Here is a 19,061-nt window from a genome sequence, read left to right as displayed (position 1 = left end):
TGCAACAAATTTAAAAGCTTCTGCATGGCAAAGGAAAACATTAACAAAATGAAAAGGTAACCTACCAAATGGGAGAAAATATTTGCACATAATAATCCTATAAGTGGTTAAGGTAAAAAATATATTAAAGTACATATAATTCAATAGAAAAAAAACAAAGCATAATCATATTTAGATGTAGGCAGAGGATCTGGATAGACATTTAAAAATACATACAGATATCCAACATATATGTATAAATATACTTGACACCATTAATCACCAGGGAAATTCAAATCAAAATTAGAATGAGATATTATCTCACACCTGTTAGAATGGCTACCATCAAAAAGACAAAAATTAACAAGTTCTGAAGTGGATGTGGGGAAAAGGTGCACTCACACATGTTGATGAAAATACAAACAAGTAGAGCCACTAAAAAAAACAGTGTGGAAGATTTTTCAAAAAATTGAAAATCAAACAACTATAGGTTCCAGCAATACATTTCTGTGTATTTATTAAACAAAACAAAACAAAACAAAAACTAGCTCAAATAATATATACACTCTTCATTTTCTACAATACCAAGGCATGAAAACAATCTAAATGGCCATAAATGGGTGACTTGGTAAAAAATGTTACACACAAACACACACACACACACACACACACAATTAAATTCTATTTAATGACAAAAATGAGGAAATCTTGCCATATGTGACAACATGGGTAGAACTTGAATGTATTAGCTAAGTGAAATAAGACAGAGAGAGAGGGACAAATACCTCTTCATTATCTCACATACATGTGAAATCTAAAGTAAAATAAATAACACCTAGTGCATAAATTGATAGTTGTCAGGGAGGTGGGGGCAGGGGGTAGAAATGGGTAAAGAAGGTCAAAATGTATAAGTTTCCAGTTACAAAATAAATGTCGTGGGGATAATATACGGTATTCTGATTATAATAAATAATACTATATTGAACATTTGAAAGTTGCAAAGATAGATTTTTAAAGTAAATGAGTTACTTTTTGACTTAATTTAAAAGGACATTGTGAATTATTTAAATGTGAGAAAAATTTATTGAAATGTTCAAGAGCAAACTGACAGTAACCAGAGGGGAGATGGAAGGGGGCAATGGGAGAAAAGGGGGAAGGGTCATCGAAGAACATGTATAAAGGACACATGGAGAATGCCAAACGGGGGTAGGATTGAGGGTGGGAGGTGGAACTGGGTGGGGTGGGGAAGTGGGGGGTATAATGGAGACAACTGTATTTGAACAACAATAAAAAGAAGAAGAAAAAATTCACTTTAAAAATAAAAAAAATATTCAGAAAAAATAATGTAATCTAAGTTTCAACAAAAAGCATCTAGGATAATGATATGATTGCAACTGTTACTTTTTAAAATTCAATTTACTTATGTATATAAACATATAACACTGATTCTATGTGAGACACTCTTCTAAGAACTTCACCCATATTAACTCTGTTTAATGTGTTTGTATTAAATGACTATTAATCTCATGCTTACTAAACCTAGAATGTAGACACTATTATTATACCTAGTTTAAAGGTGAGGAAAGAGGAGCTTAGAGAGGTCAAGTGTCTTGCCCAAAACATACAATCAGTATGTCATAGGGCTGAGATTTAAAACTAGCAGTTGGGCTTCCAAGGCTACGCCATTAACTATAAGCTCAGCTTTCTCATGCTATGAAACATTTTCAAATTTAAATTTAAAATACCCACTATTGCCTTTTTATATTGCATATGTTTAAGCTTTGGTTTATTTTTTATTAATTTCACATAACAATATTAAGAACCAAAGGATCTAAAATAGACTTTCTTTTTTAAAAGTAATGCTTAAATGTCCAATAACCAAACTGAATATTTGTACATGTAATGAATACCTGTAAGAAAACCAGCATTAAAATTTTAATTAATTTCTTACTTGGTAGATTAGATAACATCAATAATATTTCTAGCCTTTACTTAAATTGTAAAAGACATATTTTAATTCTATAGCACTGAACATCATGTATTTTTAAAATTTATTATTTTTTTCGTGAACCTCAGATTCATTCACCAGAAACAGGAGCTATTATTATTGTACTTGTGTTAATGTTGAAAGTTGTCTCCATTTTCAGTGTTGTAATCCCACACTTGGTAATAAAAGAGTCATCTTCTTCTTTCCCCCCTAACATGGGAAGTGTTACTTCCCAGAGGCATGTGACAGGATAGATAATGATTGTTATATGCTCAGTGATCCTTATAATGAGGAAAAGTAGAATCTTCTCTGATCATTTTCAAAACTGGAAACCGACAGAATTTCATTTAAGAAAGAGCAAGTTTTCTTGATTGGTGACATTCTCTAAAAGTGTATAAATACAAGAATATCTTCCCTGAATCTTGGGAAAATATGTTAAATTAGATCCATAACAGTAAAAACTTCCCTATTTTATGCAAAGTAGATAAGTCACATATAAATCATTTTTTAAGATGTCAAGAACATTTCACCCCAACCTACTGAATTATCTTGACTGTCCCACTTCCTCGTTATATATGTGAAAATGTCAGAAAAGCTTTGAAAGTATCATGTTCCTTCTCATTCTATGAATTTGCTAGGGGTCGTGTTAATGTGGGCAAATCAGACAGTCAGGAGATGCAGCGCATACATTTTATTTTGAGGGAAGGGAATGATGCAGTACATAGGGCCAGGCCACTTTTCATGGTCCAATATATTTAAATTAGTCTACAAATAAAAATTATAGTTTCTGAAAAATGTTGAACAGTCTGGGAACAAAACACATTGTACACATTTGCCTTTATCAATATTAAAACCAATTCTATTTTAAAGTGTACTCTGTATAGAGTGTTTTTTTTTTTTTTTAATTGCTGGATGTTCCTCCATGCTGAAGGACATTTTTAGAGAATAATGTCTTTTTTCGTTGTACCTGTGGCACATTGCTGGCCAGACTCATGACTCCTTGACTACTTTCAATTTAGTTATATTTATACTGCCTACTAAATACAATAACGACTAAGCCTTATTTACTCTTTTTAATATCCTCATATTTTTCAGGCTTGTAGGATGAAGGGAGTAAAGAAGTTCAGAGTGATAGGAAATAATTAAAGTAATTGCTTACATAATCCAGGGTGCATGAAAACCCCCATGTGACAATGAAGGATCAATTACATATGAAAATTGAAACTGAGAAATTGAAAATATCTTGTGAGAGAACTAGAGTCAAACAGACTACGGCAGAGAGAAGGCACAGACAATTTTACAGATGAGGGCATTTTAATGGGAGAAATACTACCAAGGGAGAATGAAGACCAAGTATCCAAGAAAGACAGAGGATAGCCATGAAATTTATGGACCATAAAGGTGAGAGCATTTTCAGTCAAATCTAGCAGAAGATAATATAACCAAATTCAAAATAAGGCTCGAAGTGTAGTCCACAGGAACAAAAATGCCAATGAAGTGGAAGATCTGCTTACTCTACACTGAAAGTGGGAGAAAAAGAGAAAATGTACCCTCTGTAGGAAAGAGCTTGTCATCTGAGAATCATGTGTTTCAAAAATATGCCAATGAAAAGAAAGCATTATATACATTGGGATGATATGACACAAATCGTAATAGGGAAGCATCAGGTAAAAAGTATAAAAGTGTGAGTTGATGTTGCACAAAATGGCCATGGTATCCCAGAAAAAACAGAAAAAGAAAAAGAAATGTGAGACTAAATTAAGAATATCTGGCAAGAATTAAGTGGATAAAAATGAAATCATAAAGCCAAGATGCAGATTACTATTGCACCAAAATTTGGAATACATGTGGAGAGGTAGCAGACATGTTCTTGTGAATTCAATTCTCTTAAAATGGATAAGCTCAAGTAAATGTTTTGTCCTTCCTTATGCACCATTCCCCCCCCTTCCAATATACCACACAATAACTACTTGGGGGGTAACATGACTATGTCTTTGATAGCTTCCTCTAATTCACTAATCTTACTTAGTTTAGAGATTTGAATTCTGAAGACCTTTTACAACTTCCCACGGTCTCTTTTATTGACACACTAGCAGTGACTAAAATATGGGGACTTGGTGTAAAACCTTTCATTTCTAAGATTTCCTTATTTATTTCTATGTGAAGGAAATAAACGGAAAGAAAAAATCCTGAACTAATTGAAATAAAAGTTTGAACTGCTCCCATCATACAGAATACATAAATAACTCTTAGATTACAATGTTTTTACAGTCCAAATATTAAATGATTAAGGTGAAATACTTTCTGGGTGGTTAATTAGTAACAACCACTTACCCTGTGGCTGACGACTAGGATGGTATATCTGAAGATCAAATGGCTGTGCACTGGTTTTCTGAATCACACTGACATTTTGCCCTGTCCACTTATTGGCTTTGGACAATGTATTGGTCCTCCAGTCCGTCCAGTAGACCTCACTCCCATATAGAGACACAGCAAAGGGATGAGAGAGGTATTCATGACCACGGATGATTTCTATCATTCCTGTTCCATCATAGAGGGCTGAATAAATAGCATCTGACCTACAGAAAGGTAAATACATTCGTAGTTTATCAATACATTCAATAGTATAGTGATGTGATTATATTACTTAGATAAATGACAGAAAATATTTTATAAAATATTTTATGAGCCTGTATCTAATTAGTAGAAGGAAATAAAAGTCACCATAACAAAAATGAATAAAAATCACCAACTGCCAGAAAACCACCGTTATAATAAAACCAAGCAAAAATCCAAACCTATTTCAATGTGTGTATACATCATACATACATATTCAGAAACATTTTGAATTTCTAAATATTATCAAAGGAAGGTAACAGAAAATACAGAAAAAGTGATTATTTTTTAAACCTGGCATCTGTCCAAACTATTCTTTTCTCAAAGTGGTCCACAGTTAGTCCATTAGGCCAAGCCCCGGTTTTCATATCTTTATAGATAGTCTTTCTCCCAGCTCCACTCATAGAGGCAGATTCAATGCGAGGAAAATTGGCATCCCAATCTGTCCAGAAGAGAATTCTGAAAAAAGGGAAAATGTTATCATTTTAGTCATTCATTTTACAAACATTTACTGAATGCTAACTATATGCTAGGTATGCTAGGCACTGCTTAGGTAAACAGTCACAAGAGAAATGTATCTACTGTTTGCCCTCAAGGGATTTAGCATCCAGTGGAGGAGACAAGAATATATAATTACAGCTCATAAAAAACTGTGAAGAAAATTTTGTTATTATACAGAATAGCAGGTGGATGACCTATGTAGAGAAGAGGTTGGGGAAACAATACTTCAAGGAGGTGATATTCACACAGAAAGATGAGAAGTATAAGAACATGCCCATAAAAATAAACAGCAGATCCAAAGGCTCTAATGGGGGGAAATGTAAATTGAGGAACAGAAATAAAGCCATTGTATCAGAAATGTGGTGAGTGAGGAGCAAAAACAAGAAGATAAATTTGAGGTTGATGTTTTTGTGTGTCTTGTAGGATAGGGCAATTATTTGGGATTTTATTAAAGGGGAGTAAGAAGCACAATTGAGCAGGAAGGAAATAGGACATCATTAATACATGGATTATAGTGAGGCAAGAGTATGGCTATGTCAGGTAGTTATTTTAAAAAGACAGCCAAAGAAGATAGTGATTTAGATATAGTGCTAATAGTGATGATAAACTAATGGTTCCAGGATGTATTTTGAAGGTAGAACTGTCAGGATTAGCTAATGATTGGATGTAGGGAGTGATGTAGAGAATGGAATCACAGGTAACTGTCAGTTAATCATTTTAGCAAACTCAGAGTAAGAATAGGGAGAGGGTATGCAAGGACACATTGAGTGAAATAGATAAAGATGAGGAGGAACAGATTTTAAGAGCTAGTAATTGAGTGTGGATGGGTGTGGACAGCAATCAAAAGTTTAGTTTTAACTTTTTGATCTCGAAATTTCAAGACATCAAAAAGGAGACATGTGCAGGAATGTGTATGGTATGTCAGGGAGAAACTCAGAGAAGACAGAACTGGAGACATGAATTTAAGAGTTATCAGTATGGTGATGATATTTAGATCCACACAAGTAAAATAGGTCATATGGCAGAAGATCTAGAAGAAAAACAGAAGCAAATCATATACTTTGTAACTCTAGAAATTCATGGCACACAAACAGTGCCACACAGTAGGCATTCTATGCAGCCTGTCCTGCTTTGATTTTTAAGGTGATTAGGTAATTGGTTGTTCATATTTAATTGACAGGGGCCTAACCTGCTGGTATATGTTTCTATATTTTTTATAGAATATGGTTGCACTATTACTACCACAGCTAATATTTTTGAATAGTTACTACAGGCTACTATTTTCAGGTCTATATAGATTGTCTCATTTATGTGACCATGAGGCCATGGCTACTTCTCATTGCTTTGCAGTTGAGCAAACAAGTCTACAGGAGTTAAACTACTTGATCAGGGTTATGTAGTTAGCAAGTGGCAGATAGAAAATGGAAAGTAGACAGCTTAATTTATGTTCTTATGCTTTTAACATCTAACTCTTCAAATAATGTCATTAAATAAAATAACAAAGGGAAGATATCTAGTATAGAAGTAGGAGCATGGTTAGTTGCCTTCTCTACTGTGGTAGACACAGAACCCAATAGAGAGCATGGAGATTTGGTAATGGAGAAGACAGAGGGCTGGAGATAAACTGACAGTCCAGTAAACTTTCTTATTATTAGCTCTGGAAACATTTTGGTGAGCTAGTATAGTTATTGGGAAAAATTAATTTGTTCTTTGTTATAATTACACAGTTTGCTATTTTTCAATCCTTCCATCATTTTCAATAACCCCTGAGTATAGGAATTTGATGGATTACCTTAGAAAATAAAATAATCATTTGGAAAAAAATTTAAAATACAATTAAACCTGTTTTCTCTTTTAAATATATGTATTTAAGAAAATGTTGAGTTATGTGAAGTGAATATTCATTTTGACTTCAATTTCTGAGATCATTTAGTCTCTCCAAATATATTGATTGCAAATATGAAGCAATTAGAAGACAATTCAACCCATTATATAATCAACTTAGTATATATGCTAAATGAGTACTGTGAACAGGGAAGGAAGATAATGACTTTGATTAAAATGGAAGTTCAAAAAATTGCATTACATAATATATATCAATGATGAATCGTGGCATTGTGTATGTTTTCCTGTCAGACCAACTTGTAATCAAGGTTGGGATGGTCACTGTAGCACAGTTAACCTCAGACTCCATTATCTCTTCTGTAAATGAAAAGTATAACGGTCACACTTGTCAGGACAGTTGCACACAGTAGTGGATGTAAACAATTTAGTGCACAGGATGGCTAGCACATAGAAAATATTTGTGTTTGTTCAATCATACATATATATTCATAGATGATACTTTAAAAGCAAAATTTCAGTTTTCCTAAACTGTCAAAGAAATTAAAATAATTATAATTAATGGTAATATCAATATTTAAATAGTGCACTATCATGTACACGACATAGATTAGTTTTATAAAATAACCGTGAGTCAAAGCCATGGAAAAAGAATTCAGAGAAGTAAGTTTTAAGATTAGGTTCATGTCATAGAATGACTCTCAAATAATGAGTATGTATATTTTAAAAAATATTAAATTGCATATAATATATTATATATGTTAGTTAATATAATAAATATAAATTATATTACATTCAATAAATATAAATTTATTAATAAATTTATGTTTAATTTCATTTGTAGCATTATGAGTTTCCATCTCCCTGATAGTGGAACCATATCCATAAAAATAATATTGAAATTATTCATTGTTTAACCACCAAATATTTGAATAAATTAAGTGAACTGTTGGGAAACAATATATCAGTGGACAATGTAATGAAAATTGTTTAAGTTTTGGAATGGATGTGTGGGAGTTTGTAATGTAAATCCTTTTATTTTATGTATCAGACAATCCTTATAATAAAAGTTTATTAGTGTGAATAACTAAAAATTGAATAAAAAGATAAAATTTTAAAAATGCAGTAGAGGACATTTATAAAACCTTATTGCTTAGAATATTTTCCTGAAAAGACTAATATTTAAAGATAGAATTGTTTTATATGAAAAATACTAGTCCAGGTATATATGCATAAATTAATGGATATATATGTATATGTATATATATATATATATACACACACAGAAAAAGAGTAAATGGATATATAGATAAATATAGGTAGATAAATAAAATGTGTTGCCTGTTAAAATGAAACAACATTTAATTGATATAAAGTTAGTAAGGTATTTAGTCAAGTACCTGAATTTTTTTTAAACAATGAAAAGGAAAGGAATTATATGTTTTACTTCAAACTTACTTTTGGATGCACACATTTTTTCACTAACACAAGTTGTTATTTTTTAGCATCCCATTAAACTTCATATTTAAAATAATATTTAAAATAGAAACAAAATCAACATGGCATCACTCAAATTTATGGTGATATCCATATTTGAAAAAGATTTGTAAAAATAATATCTGAAAACAAATATAATGAATTTGAGAGTCCTAGATACTCTGAGTACCTATGGATAAGCCACCACGAGATCTAGGCAAATGGAGACCTCATGTCTCCCTTGTAACTTTCTGCCTAGTTCTGCCTCACATGGTTGAGGCAGTTCCAACACACGTATCAGCAGCTCTGCACAGCTGTGTATAAGTTACCAGAAATAGGAGCTGTGGACTCTTCATAGATGTTTCCAGTGGACAAAATAAGATGTGGCTAGGGATAATTTTCAGCATTCTAAAATAAGTGATCCCTTCATTTCTTTATTAAATATTGCCACATCATGGTGTTCTTTAGTGGTCATTATGACCCTAATCTGTAGTCAATTCAGATGGGAAATTTCCAACATTTTTAATAAAATAACATGTTCTAGATCTAGTTTCATTAAGAGTGAAAGTTCTTAACCTTGCCATAAGTCAATTTACAATCAATTTAAAAAGTTGATTTCAAGGATCATTGTTTCATAAAAATCTAGGCACTCTTAGGTGTAACTTACAATGTGGTATTTCAAAAGAATATTTTCCCATATTGCTTTATTTTTACTGTTCAATGTATTAGCATTTCGATAATTGTATTATTTCTTCACAAATAATAAAACTGAATATCCTTTTTTATAGGACATATGAAAATGTTCACCCACATTGCTTTCTAAAAAGAGATTACAGTGTACTGATTCAACAGTTTCTGCATTCATGGGTTAGTCTCTATCAGGATTAAATTGGGTCAATAGACCATGAACAGATTGTAGCATCACAGGCATGGGAAGGCCATTACCATATATCAGGTCAAGCTGCAGAAGGTGAAAGTAAATAATCTTGGCAAAAAAGGAGGCTATTTGTCTATAATCTTTAAGTCTCCTAAAATGAATATATTTATTATTTTTGTTTAAGAACACTTTCAGATAAAATTAAATTTTTATTTAGATGTTTTTAATCTTCACAATTACTATACCTGTTTTCACCAATTGTTACTGCAGAGGCCAGTTATTATAACAAAGGGAAACTAAACACCAGCACTGGAGCAGGAAGACACCACACAGCTGTGCAAGAATAAAGGCAAGGGAATTTCAAGAACTAGAGTGCTGCTGAGTAGATTCTGGGCTTCCTGATGCCTTTAATCCCAATAGTAAGCTTGATATTTAAAGGGGATTCATGTACTCATTTGAGTCACCCTAGAAAGAAGTAAATTTCCTTAAAATGGAATGAATAAAAAATGTCTCCTCCCTAAGACTCCCAATTTTCCTTCTTGGAGTAACTACTCACTTGGGATACTGCATGAAACCCAGAATACTAAAGGGATGTAACATGAAGGAATATGCTTTATAATGTAAAATGAAGACCAGTAGATTCTATGAAAAATATCTGATTAAAATACACTTCTTTTCTGGTATCTGTAAAACAGGTTACAAAGAGTTTGGTTACTGTGGGAACCTTACATAATGTATGTGTTTTACGGGGCTAATGTTGCACCCTGTATTTGCTGGTGTTTTTTTCAAGCTGTGCTGAGGAAGCAAAGTGGCTGGTTGCCAACCCTTTTAATTTCATTTTTCATGAACAAAATTTATGATATTAGCTGGGTTTTTTTACTGAATAAATTACATTTTAAGGTATATCCTTGAATTTCCTGTAAGTTACATTTAAACAAAGGCTATACATATATATATATGCATTAATCTATTAGCACAATTATATCTACCAAGATCATTTACTTGGAACAATTATATATATCAAGAGCAGTGAAAAATTTTATAGACTTGGAAGCAACTTTGCTTACCACCAGAAATATGATGATTTACTAGGAAAGATAAGTGTTTATACAAATAACATTGCTCAAAAATGATCATGGGTTTATAGTAAAATAAAATATTTCAAATGATGTGTACATGTCTTTGGGACTCCTATCAATTTTGGTTCACAGTTTCCTTATGTGTTTCATGAATACTTTGAGAAATAGGGGGACATCTTATGTTTCTTTTTATGTTAACAGCACAAATTATTTTTCAGTGCTGCTTTTCTTGTGCGTAGCTTGGCTTTACAGTGAAGTGTATGAGTGTGTCTGTGCACACACATGCTTAATTTTACTGTGTTCTCAGTCTACCTAATGAAAGGTCTAATTTTTAAAAATATGTATGTACCAATGATACCTCAGACAAGGTTTAATCTCCAAAATGTACAAAGAACTTACACAACTCCACTCTAAGAAGACAAGCAACCCAATTAAAAAGTGGGCAAAGGACCTGAACAGACATTTCTCCAAGGAGGACATACAGAGGATCCAGAGACACATGAAAAGATGCTCAACATCACTAGCTATCAGAGAGATGCAAATTAAAATCACAATGAGATACCACTTCACACCAGTCAGAATGGCCATCATAAACAAAGCAGCAAACAAGCCTTGGAGAGGTTGTGGAGAAGAGGGGACCCTAATCCGTTGTTGGTGGGATTGCAGACTGGTACAAGCACTGTGGAAAACAGTATGGAATTTTCTAAAAAAACTAAAAATGGACCTGCCTTTTGATCCAGTAATTCCACTGCTGGGATTTTATCCTAAGAACCCTAAAACACCAATCCAAAAGAACCTATGCACCCCAATGTTCATAGCACCACAATTTATAATAGCCAAGAGCTGGAAGCAACCTAGGTGCCCATCAGTAAATGAATGGATCCAAAAACTATGGTACATAATACACAATGGAATTCTATGCAGCAGAAAGAAAGGACCTCCTACCCTTTGCAACAGCATGGATGGAACTGGAAAGTATTATGCTGAGTGAAATAAGCCAGGTGTTGAAAGACAAATACCATATGATCTCACCCTTAAAAGGAAGCTAAACAACAACAACAAAAAAAAAACAAGCAAGCAAAATAAAAACAAAGACACTGAAATAGAGAACAAGGGGACAGTGACCAGAGGGGAGAGGGGAGGGAATTTCAGGGGAAAAAGGGGAAGGATTTACAGGAACTAGTATAAAGGACACATGGACAGCAATTAAGGAGGGTGGAAATGGGAGGGAGGTGGGGAGCATGGGATGGGAGTAAAAGGCAGAAAACTGTACTTGAACAATAATTAAATAAATTTTAAAAAAGAAAAATAAAAATATGTATGTACATTTAACCAAAATATTCAATAAATCTGAAATGTTTTAATATTTAAATATACTTTAAAATGTAGTTGCTACTACTGGACTTTGAAAGTGATTATAAAAACCTAATTTCTTAGTTGTATCAATATTTATAAAATTATTTTTAACAGTAAAAATTCTACCATTATCAGGACATCTAAACCTTTCAATCTTTCAATTCATTTTTGGACATGAATAAATTAGTACTGTCATTGGAACTTTGAAACTTTGGACATTTATGCTAAAAATTATGTGTTTTATGTCTTCACCCCTTTAAAAATAGAATTATTACTATTGTAGTTATCTTAATCAGCCTGACAGTATCATAGTAGCCATTAATAACAAAAGGCACCAACTCTCTCTGAAGTGTTATCAGGTTTCCCCTACTCACAGGTGAGCTCTATTCTAACTTTCAGTGTCAGAGGATTTTTCCTTCTGAAAATCCCCTTTTATCACTAAAATAGCCTCTGATATTTTTGCTGAAATAGTATCTGGGAGCTGTGCGTCCTTTGTGTTTATTTTCTTTTTCTCCTATCAGGTGGAATGTTCTCCAAACAGACTAAATCTATCTTAAGTAGTATCAGTTCAAAGCTGTAGAAAATGAAATTTCAACTCCCAGCTTTAGTGTTTTGTTTCATCAGATTATTTTTAAAACTTTCATACATCTATATTATTGTTTGTTTTGGGTTTCATGTACCTCTCTGTGTGCCAACTGTAATTTGGGAGGCATTCACAGTTTTCTTATTTTGTTGGTATAAATACTAAAACTTTCTCTAAAATACTGCTTTTACCTTATACAGAAAAGTGCTTATCTCATGCAGATAAGGTGCTGGTACAACCTAGACAGGGATAATAGATGAAAATTTCACAGCAGGTGCTGTTACATTGAGTGTATAGCCTCTATTAACAATGAACTTTTGTGGGAAGTTCAGGGTCAGGATCAGCAATCTGCTTATAACCTCAAAAACAGTCTCTTTGTAAAAGGGGGTTTCTCATTAAACATAGCACATCTCCTCCTGTGAATTAATTGTTATTATAGGAGATAATTAGTGAAATGGGAAAGTATAAACTGTGTAAACCAGAGAACATAGCCCCAAGCTAAAAGATACAGCTACTGCTCTGAGCACTGCTGCCAAATCTCCCTAGTTTTTCAAAAGAAGTCAGAAATCCACAGCTGTATGTAAAATATTTCAGTATTTTAAGTTTTGGCAACTAATTCAAATAAATTTAAAATCCTGTGGAAGGGAAAACAAGCACATTCAAATAGGGTTGCCAGTTTGGAACCCTGTTCTTCACAAATTGCTTTGCCCCTTTAATTTCTGTGTCCGAAGGGAGGAAAAGAAAAATCAACAAACTTCACAATCTACTGATTTCTGGTCTTGAGCATAAACCAGAGCACAAGGAGGTCAGTGTGGCCAGGAAGCTGACCAAACAGGAAACTCCTTTCTCTCTCTTCTGTATCTCATTAACTGGTCCACACTCCAATCCAGTTGGTGCTCCCTGGACTTTGTATCACTTAGAGGTACAGAGCCAAAAAAATGGTTTTTACTACTACCCTTTAGACATGATAATGGTTTTGAATTTACAGAACAATTACCAGGAAAATAAATAATTAACAGAACTAACAAAACATTCTCATATATATTAGTTATATATTACTTCCCACAGATTTACTGTCTTCTCAATAACAACCTGATGATAGATAAATGTTATCATCATTATCATCATCATCATCACTTTTATCTTTAATTTGCAAAGGAGAAAACTAAAATCTAAGAGAAGATAATATAACTGGGTAGCTTCTCCAAAGAATAAGTGATTGGCCAGGAAGTGGAACCCTCATTTTCTGGCTCCAAACCAGTGCCTCTCTTCTGCTCTCTCACAAAGGAACATGCAGATGAACAGTGGGCACAGTGACTCAACACCTGACCTTGCTTTCCAGAATCATATGCTTTGTCTTTCAAATGTTCCAATATCCAGCACTTAACTGATGGACTACTTCAAGCTTGTCCTAATTTTCCTTTAAACTGATTCCAAGTACATACAAAATAACTAAATGCTGAGGTGGTTAACATTTGTGACGGTTTGAATCCAAGATTGGCCCTGTGATTTGCAACCATTAGACGCATTTACAGCATTTTTGGCAAGTCAAAGAGAAATTCATTAAATTACTGCTTTAAAATAGAGTTGCAATAATTTTCAATAAGGCCTGCCTAATGCCCATATTTTTTAAAAATAATATTTATATCCTCTAAAAATATTGATGTCAAAATTTTATAACCAAACTCATGGCAATAAATGTATATCTATAACTATATCTATATATAGGTATAAATATATAGATATAGATATGTGTGTATATGTATACACACATATGTGTATGTGTGTATATGTAAATATACAAATGTGTGTACACATATATATGTATGCATATACACAATTATGTATAAACATATACACAAATATGTAAACTTGTACAAAATGAATTCTTTGACTCATAATTTCTGAGATAAATTAAATCAACATTAATATGAATAATTACATTTTTATGCCAAATTGGGTATGTGAAAGTTAAACTTCCATACCCATATCTTGGGTCCAAAGCAATAGCCCTGGGATGTTCCATGGCTCCTGCTATTAGTGTAGTTCTTAAGGACCCATCAAGTTTGGCCACTTCAATTTGATCCAGATTGCTGTCTATCCAGTATATGTTGCCTGCTATCCAGTCGACTGTCAGTCCTTCTGGGGTTGCCAGGCCATGTTCCACAACCACTTCAATTGCACTTACTCCTACAACAAAAGAGAGAAATAAAACACTTTTACCCATTTAAGGAACATGTTGAGCACAAAGGAAAAGGCCTACTTATTAGCAGCACCAAGTACTTAAACATCTTATTAACTGTGAGGGAGAGTATAAAAGTAATACCTGACAAAGAAACTAAAAAGGTCCCCAATTTAGAATTAACTGATTTTTCTCACCAGCAACTTTTAATCTCTCAGGTTATTTCAATGACAGTAAAATATCATTTTTAAACAACTCTGAAATTAATAACAATATTTGGGCTGCAAAAATGTTATTTCTTGTTTCTGACTTTTTAGACAGAACAAAGGATTGTGGGAATAATAATGATGTGCTGGTTAAAATCAGTGCAATTTAATTTAAATGTCCATCATCATGGGTGGAATAAAGAGAAACATTTACCTTTTCTGTTGCCTGGGGCAACAACATTATAGTTAATCAGCACCCACTCCTTTTAGAAGCATGACAGATATGATAGCTTTACTGCTTTTAACCTGAGCAGAGATAAGGCCCAAATCAAATTCTTCTCACCCTGCCCCAGGCTGTAAGATTTGCAACATGTAACACGTTTACAAATCACAGAAACAGGCATTACTGTGGTCTAAATGAAAATAAGAAATTTGTTGATGTCCATCAGTACTCTTATTTATCCACCTCTTCCGCAATTTAAAAATAGTATTTTAAAAACACATTTTTCTCATAAAATAACATTCCACAGTTTATGACATTACCAGTATAGTTAGATATCTAAAGTGTGTTTTTAAAATAGTTAACCGCCTAATCCCATCACTTCAAATCAGCGTTTTCCAATGACACAGGACACTAATTCACCCATTATAACTATATTGTGTGTTTAAATAGCATCATTTTTCCAAAATTACTATGATGATTTAGGGAGAGATTTAAATTTAATAGAAACATCCGGACTTGAAATGCTACACACATATAATCAAGAAAAGTATTACATATATTTATCTCAAAGCCTTTCTAGTTAAGAAAGGCCTAGATTAGACAGAAGAGTTAAGTCTAAATATGGCAAGAATATGTATCTCTTTAAAAATGTCTTCATCATTTCTTTGAGATATGCTGAAATATTATAACAAAATAAAAGACAAATTATTTCAACTCACAAATGTAACTGTTAGTATGTAGAAGATAGGCATTTTGTTTTCTTATAATTATATTTTTTCACCACATGTCAGGGCAACAGTCCACAATTATACAAATGGAGAGAACACCATAGGCCTTCACCACTCACTCCCCCAACATATCCTCACACATACACATGGCATCCCTGGTTTTACATATATGAGGCAGGAGATTAAAAACAAACCAATAAACAAAAAAACAAAAAAAGGCCAAAGAGTAATCAAAACTCCTTTGGATTACAACATATTTTTCTTAAAATTTCAATTAGAAATGAATATAAACAGCAAGCCAAAATTGTAACATACATACCTCCACTTTCAGAAAGCTTGCCTCGGTATATTCTGTCTTCTACAACATCTGTCCAATAAAGTAAACTTTGATTGAAATGAAAATCAAGAGCTATTGTGTTTCTCAATCCAGGAACAAGTAGACTGTAATCTCTTTTATGAAGATCAATCCTTCTGATTTCATGGCGAATAGAAAAGATGATGAATGCTTCAAAAGGATCTGAAATTAAATTTATTTTTAATAAACTTATGAAAATTTTTATGTGCTTCAGTAGTTGGAATAAAACATATGAGGTCAAAATTCATTCATTTAAAAGTAAAATTTATTATATACTTTTCTATTTTTAAGAAACAATTTATTCTAATCTAAAATTAAAAATAAGCTTAAAACTTGGTTTTATATGTATTTTTATTAAAATAAGGCATAAATTTTTCCTTAGATTATTATATACTTGATTTTAATGAAAGAATACAAGAATACAGTTATTGAAATTCAAAGATCATGGAAGATTTTTCTGTTTTAATGGAGTTTCTGCTGACAATCCAAACCAAGAAACACCACTGAAATTGCTAAGAAATAGCTAGAACTAGCTTTCCACTCAAAGCTCATCACATGCCTAAAGATCCAAGAAGGAGAGACATATAAGAATAGGATTTCTATCAAAAGAGTTAATGGGCATAAAGTTAAGAGTGGTCCCCAGTAGAATGAAGATTTAGTGTTTTCCACAGTCCAGAAAAGTCATGAGTACACTATTCCCCAGTAGTTTTTAAGTGTGGGATTACAGAACAAGGGGAAAGCTTTGAAAAAAGAAATAAGATTAAAGTTTTATATTTTTGTACCTAAAAAAATGTTTCAATAACTGAAAGTTACAAAAATTATGTTATTATTTCAAAAGTGCATCAAGTTCAATGCCAATTACTGTCTAACATACTAATATAAGCTGAACATGAATTCTGCTTGATGAATACATTTTTGAGAGAGAGAGAGTCAGTCTTTCAAAGATTTCCCCCATTTCCATGTTTGTGCCTCCTCTCTGTGCTTTCCTTTAAGAAATTGGTTTCCCTATCCCAAATCTAGATCTGTCTTCTGAATATGAGCAAACCTGTCCATAGGGATTGGCCCAGGAGGTGGATGCAAGATCTAAGTTAGGTTAATGGGTTTGTAAACTTGGAGAGGTTTCATACTGAAGGGAACTACTCTCTTTTCCTCTTAGGTCACAAATCTCTAAGACTAAAGTTGCCAGGGTGAATGTCCTTGCAGCTTGGAGGAGTCCATTTGTAGTACTGCAGAAGAGAAAAAAAGTCACAAAAAATGAGGCAGTGATGACCTGAGCAGAAACCATGTTCTAAGAACTTTCAAATCGATAGTTCCAGTTATCCATACGACTAGTTTCTTCCTTCAAAATCTTCATGTCCAGCACTTTGTATATGTAAGCCAATGCATTTATCTATTCAAATTAATTTGAACTGGGTTTCTGTCAATTGCAATGAGGTTTACTCTTCTATTAATTCATCTTTACAGAGAGATCTTCCCTGATCAGTTACCTAATAAACATCTATCTTTATTATACCACCATAGCCTATTTATTCTGTTTGAAGTATATTTAAAAATCAGTATTTACTTGTTGATCATTAATTCCCTCAGTAGCTAGTAAGCTGTATGAAAACAGGGATCTTGTCTGTATTGGTCATTATGATGTCTCTAAAAGCTATGCCAGGGGAAGTTATATAGGTATCAGATTCAAAAGGGTGTGAACCTAAGCTGGTTATCCTTGATCATAGGGGAATTGATGCCATTTTTTTTCCATTGGACATGATTCTATTTTAGGGAGCTCTTTCCAGCACATTAACTAAGTATTTTTGAATGAATAAATGTGGAGAGGAACTGGATACATCCCAAGAAACTAGCTGATCGCTGCGTGGTAGAGAGCCCTGCCTTGATCAGCAGAGCCACCTAGTAGACCTGCTGCTGCCTGCACAGTTAGTAGGCCCCGCCAAGGCCACAGGGATTGCTCCGAAGATTTGAGAACTTGAAAGCCAAAATTATGTGTCTTGTAATCACTTTAGGTAATGTGGTTATTCATTGCACAGTATTGGGTATTTTATTGCATAACATTGCTATGACAATAGCTAACAAACACAAGATATCAAACATTACAAAATAACTAGTTTCAAATAGCTCCCAATAAAATAAATACTCATAACACTTTAAATCCAGCATGTATCATTATTAATATAAAAATGATTGTGTTGGATGTACAGTTATTGAAAAGTAAGATACCCTATTTTATTTTCTGCTCTGGCTATGAAACAACTGCTTGCCTTTAAAAAATTCTTTATCTCTTTAAAAATTAAATGCCCTTATTTGTGAAACAGTGTTAAGGATAACCTACTTTCAATCTAACTTAAACTGCTGTTATCAGAATCCAATTAAATAATGTATGCAATTTTGTTTTTTAAGCTGAAAACCATAACAGTAAATACAAATGTGGTAGTAACTGTGATGTAGTTAAAAAATAATGGACTTGGAGTGAGAAAATGCAGGTTTAAGAGGAAGCACTGCTATCAACTAGTTATATAAACGTTAAAAAGTTTACTTAAACTCTCTGATCCTCAATATTATTTATTTATAAATATGTAACATACTGAGTTATTACAGAAATTGATAATTAAAGTATGAATATTTAATAATACTTAATATACATTTAATAATTATTATAAATATTAAATTCCCAAGATTAAATTCCACTCTGTGGAATAAGCAAAAGAAATACTGCGTAGGAGAAAAGGCTGGAATGATGACTCAGCTAAAGGAAGTCAGCTATTTCTTCACACTAGTGACGTTTCAGCTCTAAACAGCTTCCTCATCCATTGGCTTACAGTTTGCCTTTAGTCAAGTGCTGAATTATTGTTGCAGCAGCTATTTGCCAAAAAAAATTACATTTAATACCAGTAAAAAACATATAGTGATAAAATTGCAAGGTAATGTTTTGGAGCTTCTTCTAAGATATATTCCCAGAAGAACAAAGAATCCAGAAAGAAAAAAAGAGAGAGAGAGACAAGAAAAAAAATACAGGTTCCATCTTCCCTAACATTGGAAGACAGCTATTACCAAATGCCCGCAATATG

General features: G+C 32.9%; 1 protein-coding gene across 1 annotated transcript in view; it reads right to left on the bottom strand.

The window, feature by feature from the left end:
• The window catches only part of LRP1B (LDL receptor related protein 1B), a 1,762,610-nt gene that overhangs the window by 573,637 nt on the left and 1,169,912 nt on the right, over positions 1-19,061 (bottom strand). Inside the window, exons 25-28 of the mRNA XM_053655128.1 lie at positions 15,955-16,152; positions 14,282-14,486; positions 4,877-5,041; positions 4,301-4,545 (exon numbers count right to left, since the gene is read on the bottom strand). Coding sequence (XP_053511103.1) covers positions 4,301-4,545; positions 4,877-5,041; positions 14,282-14,486; positions 15,955-16,152 — 813 coding nt within the window. The remainder of the gene's footprint in view (positions 1-4,300; positions 4,546-4,876; positions 5,042-14,281; positions 14,487-15,954; positions 16,153-19,061) is intronic.

The sequence above is a fragment of the Artibeus jamaicensis genome, unplaced genomic scaffold (genome assembly GCF_021234435.1).
Source record: "Artibeus jamaicensis isolate MK-2021 breed Jamaican fruit bat unplaced genomic scaffold, CSHL_Jam_final contig_935, whole genome shotgun sequence".
Lineage (NCBI taxonomy): Eukaryota > Metazoa > Chordata > Mammalia > Chiroptera > Phyllostomidae > Artibeus > Artibeus jamaicensis.
This window is presented reverse-complemented; position numbering and strand designations above follow the sequence as displayed.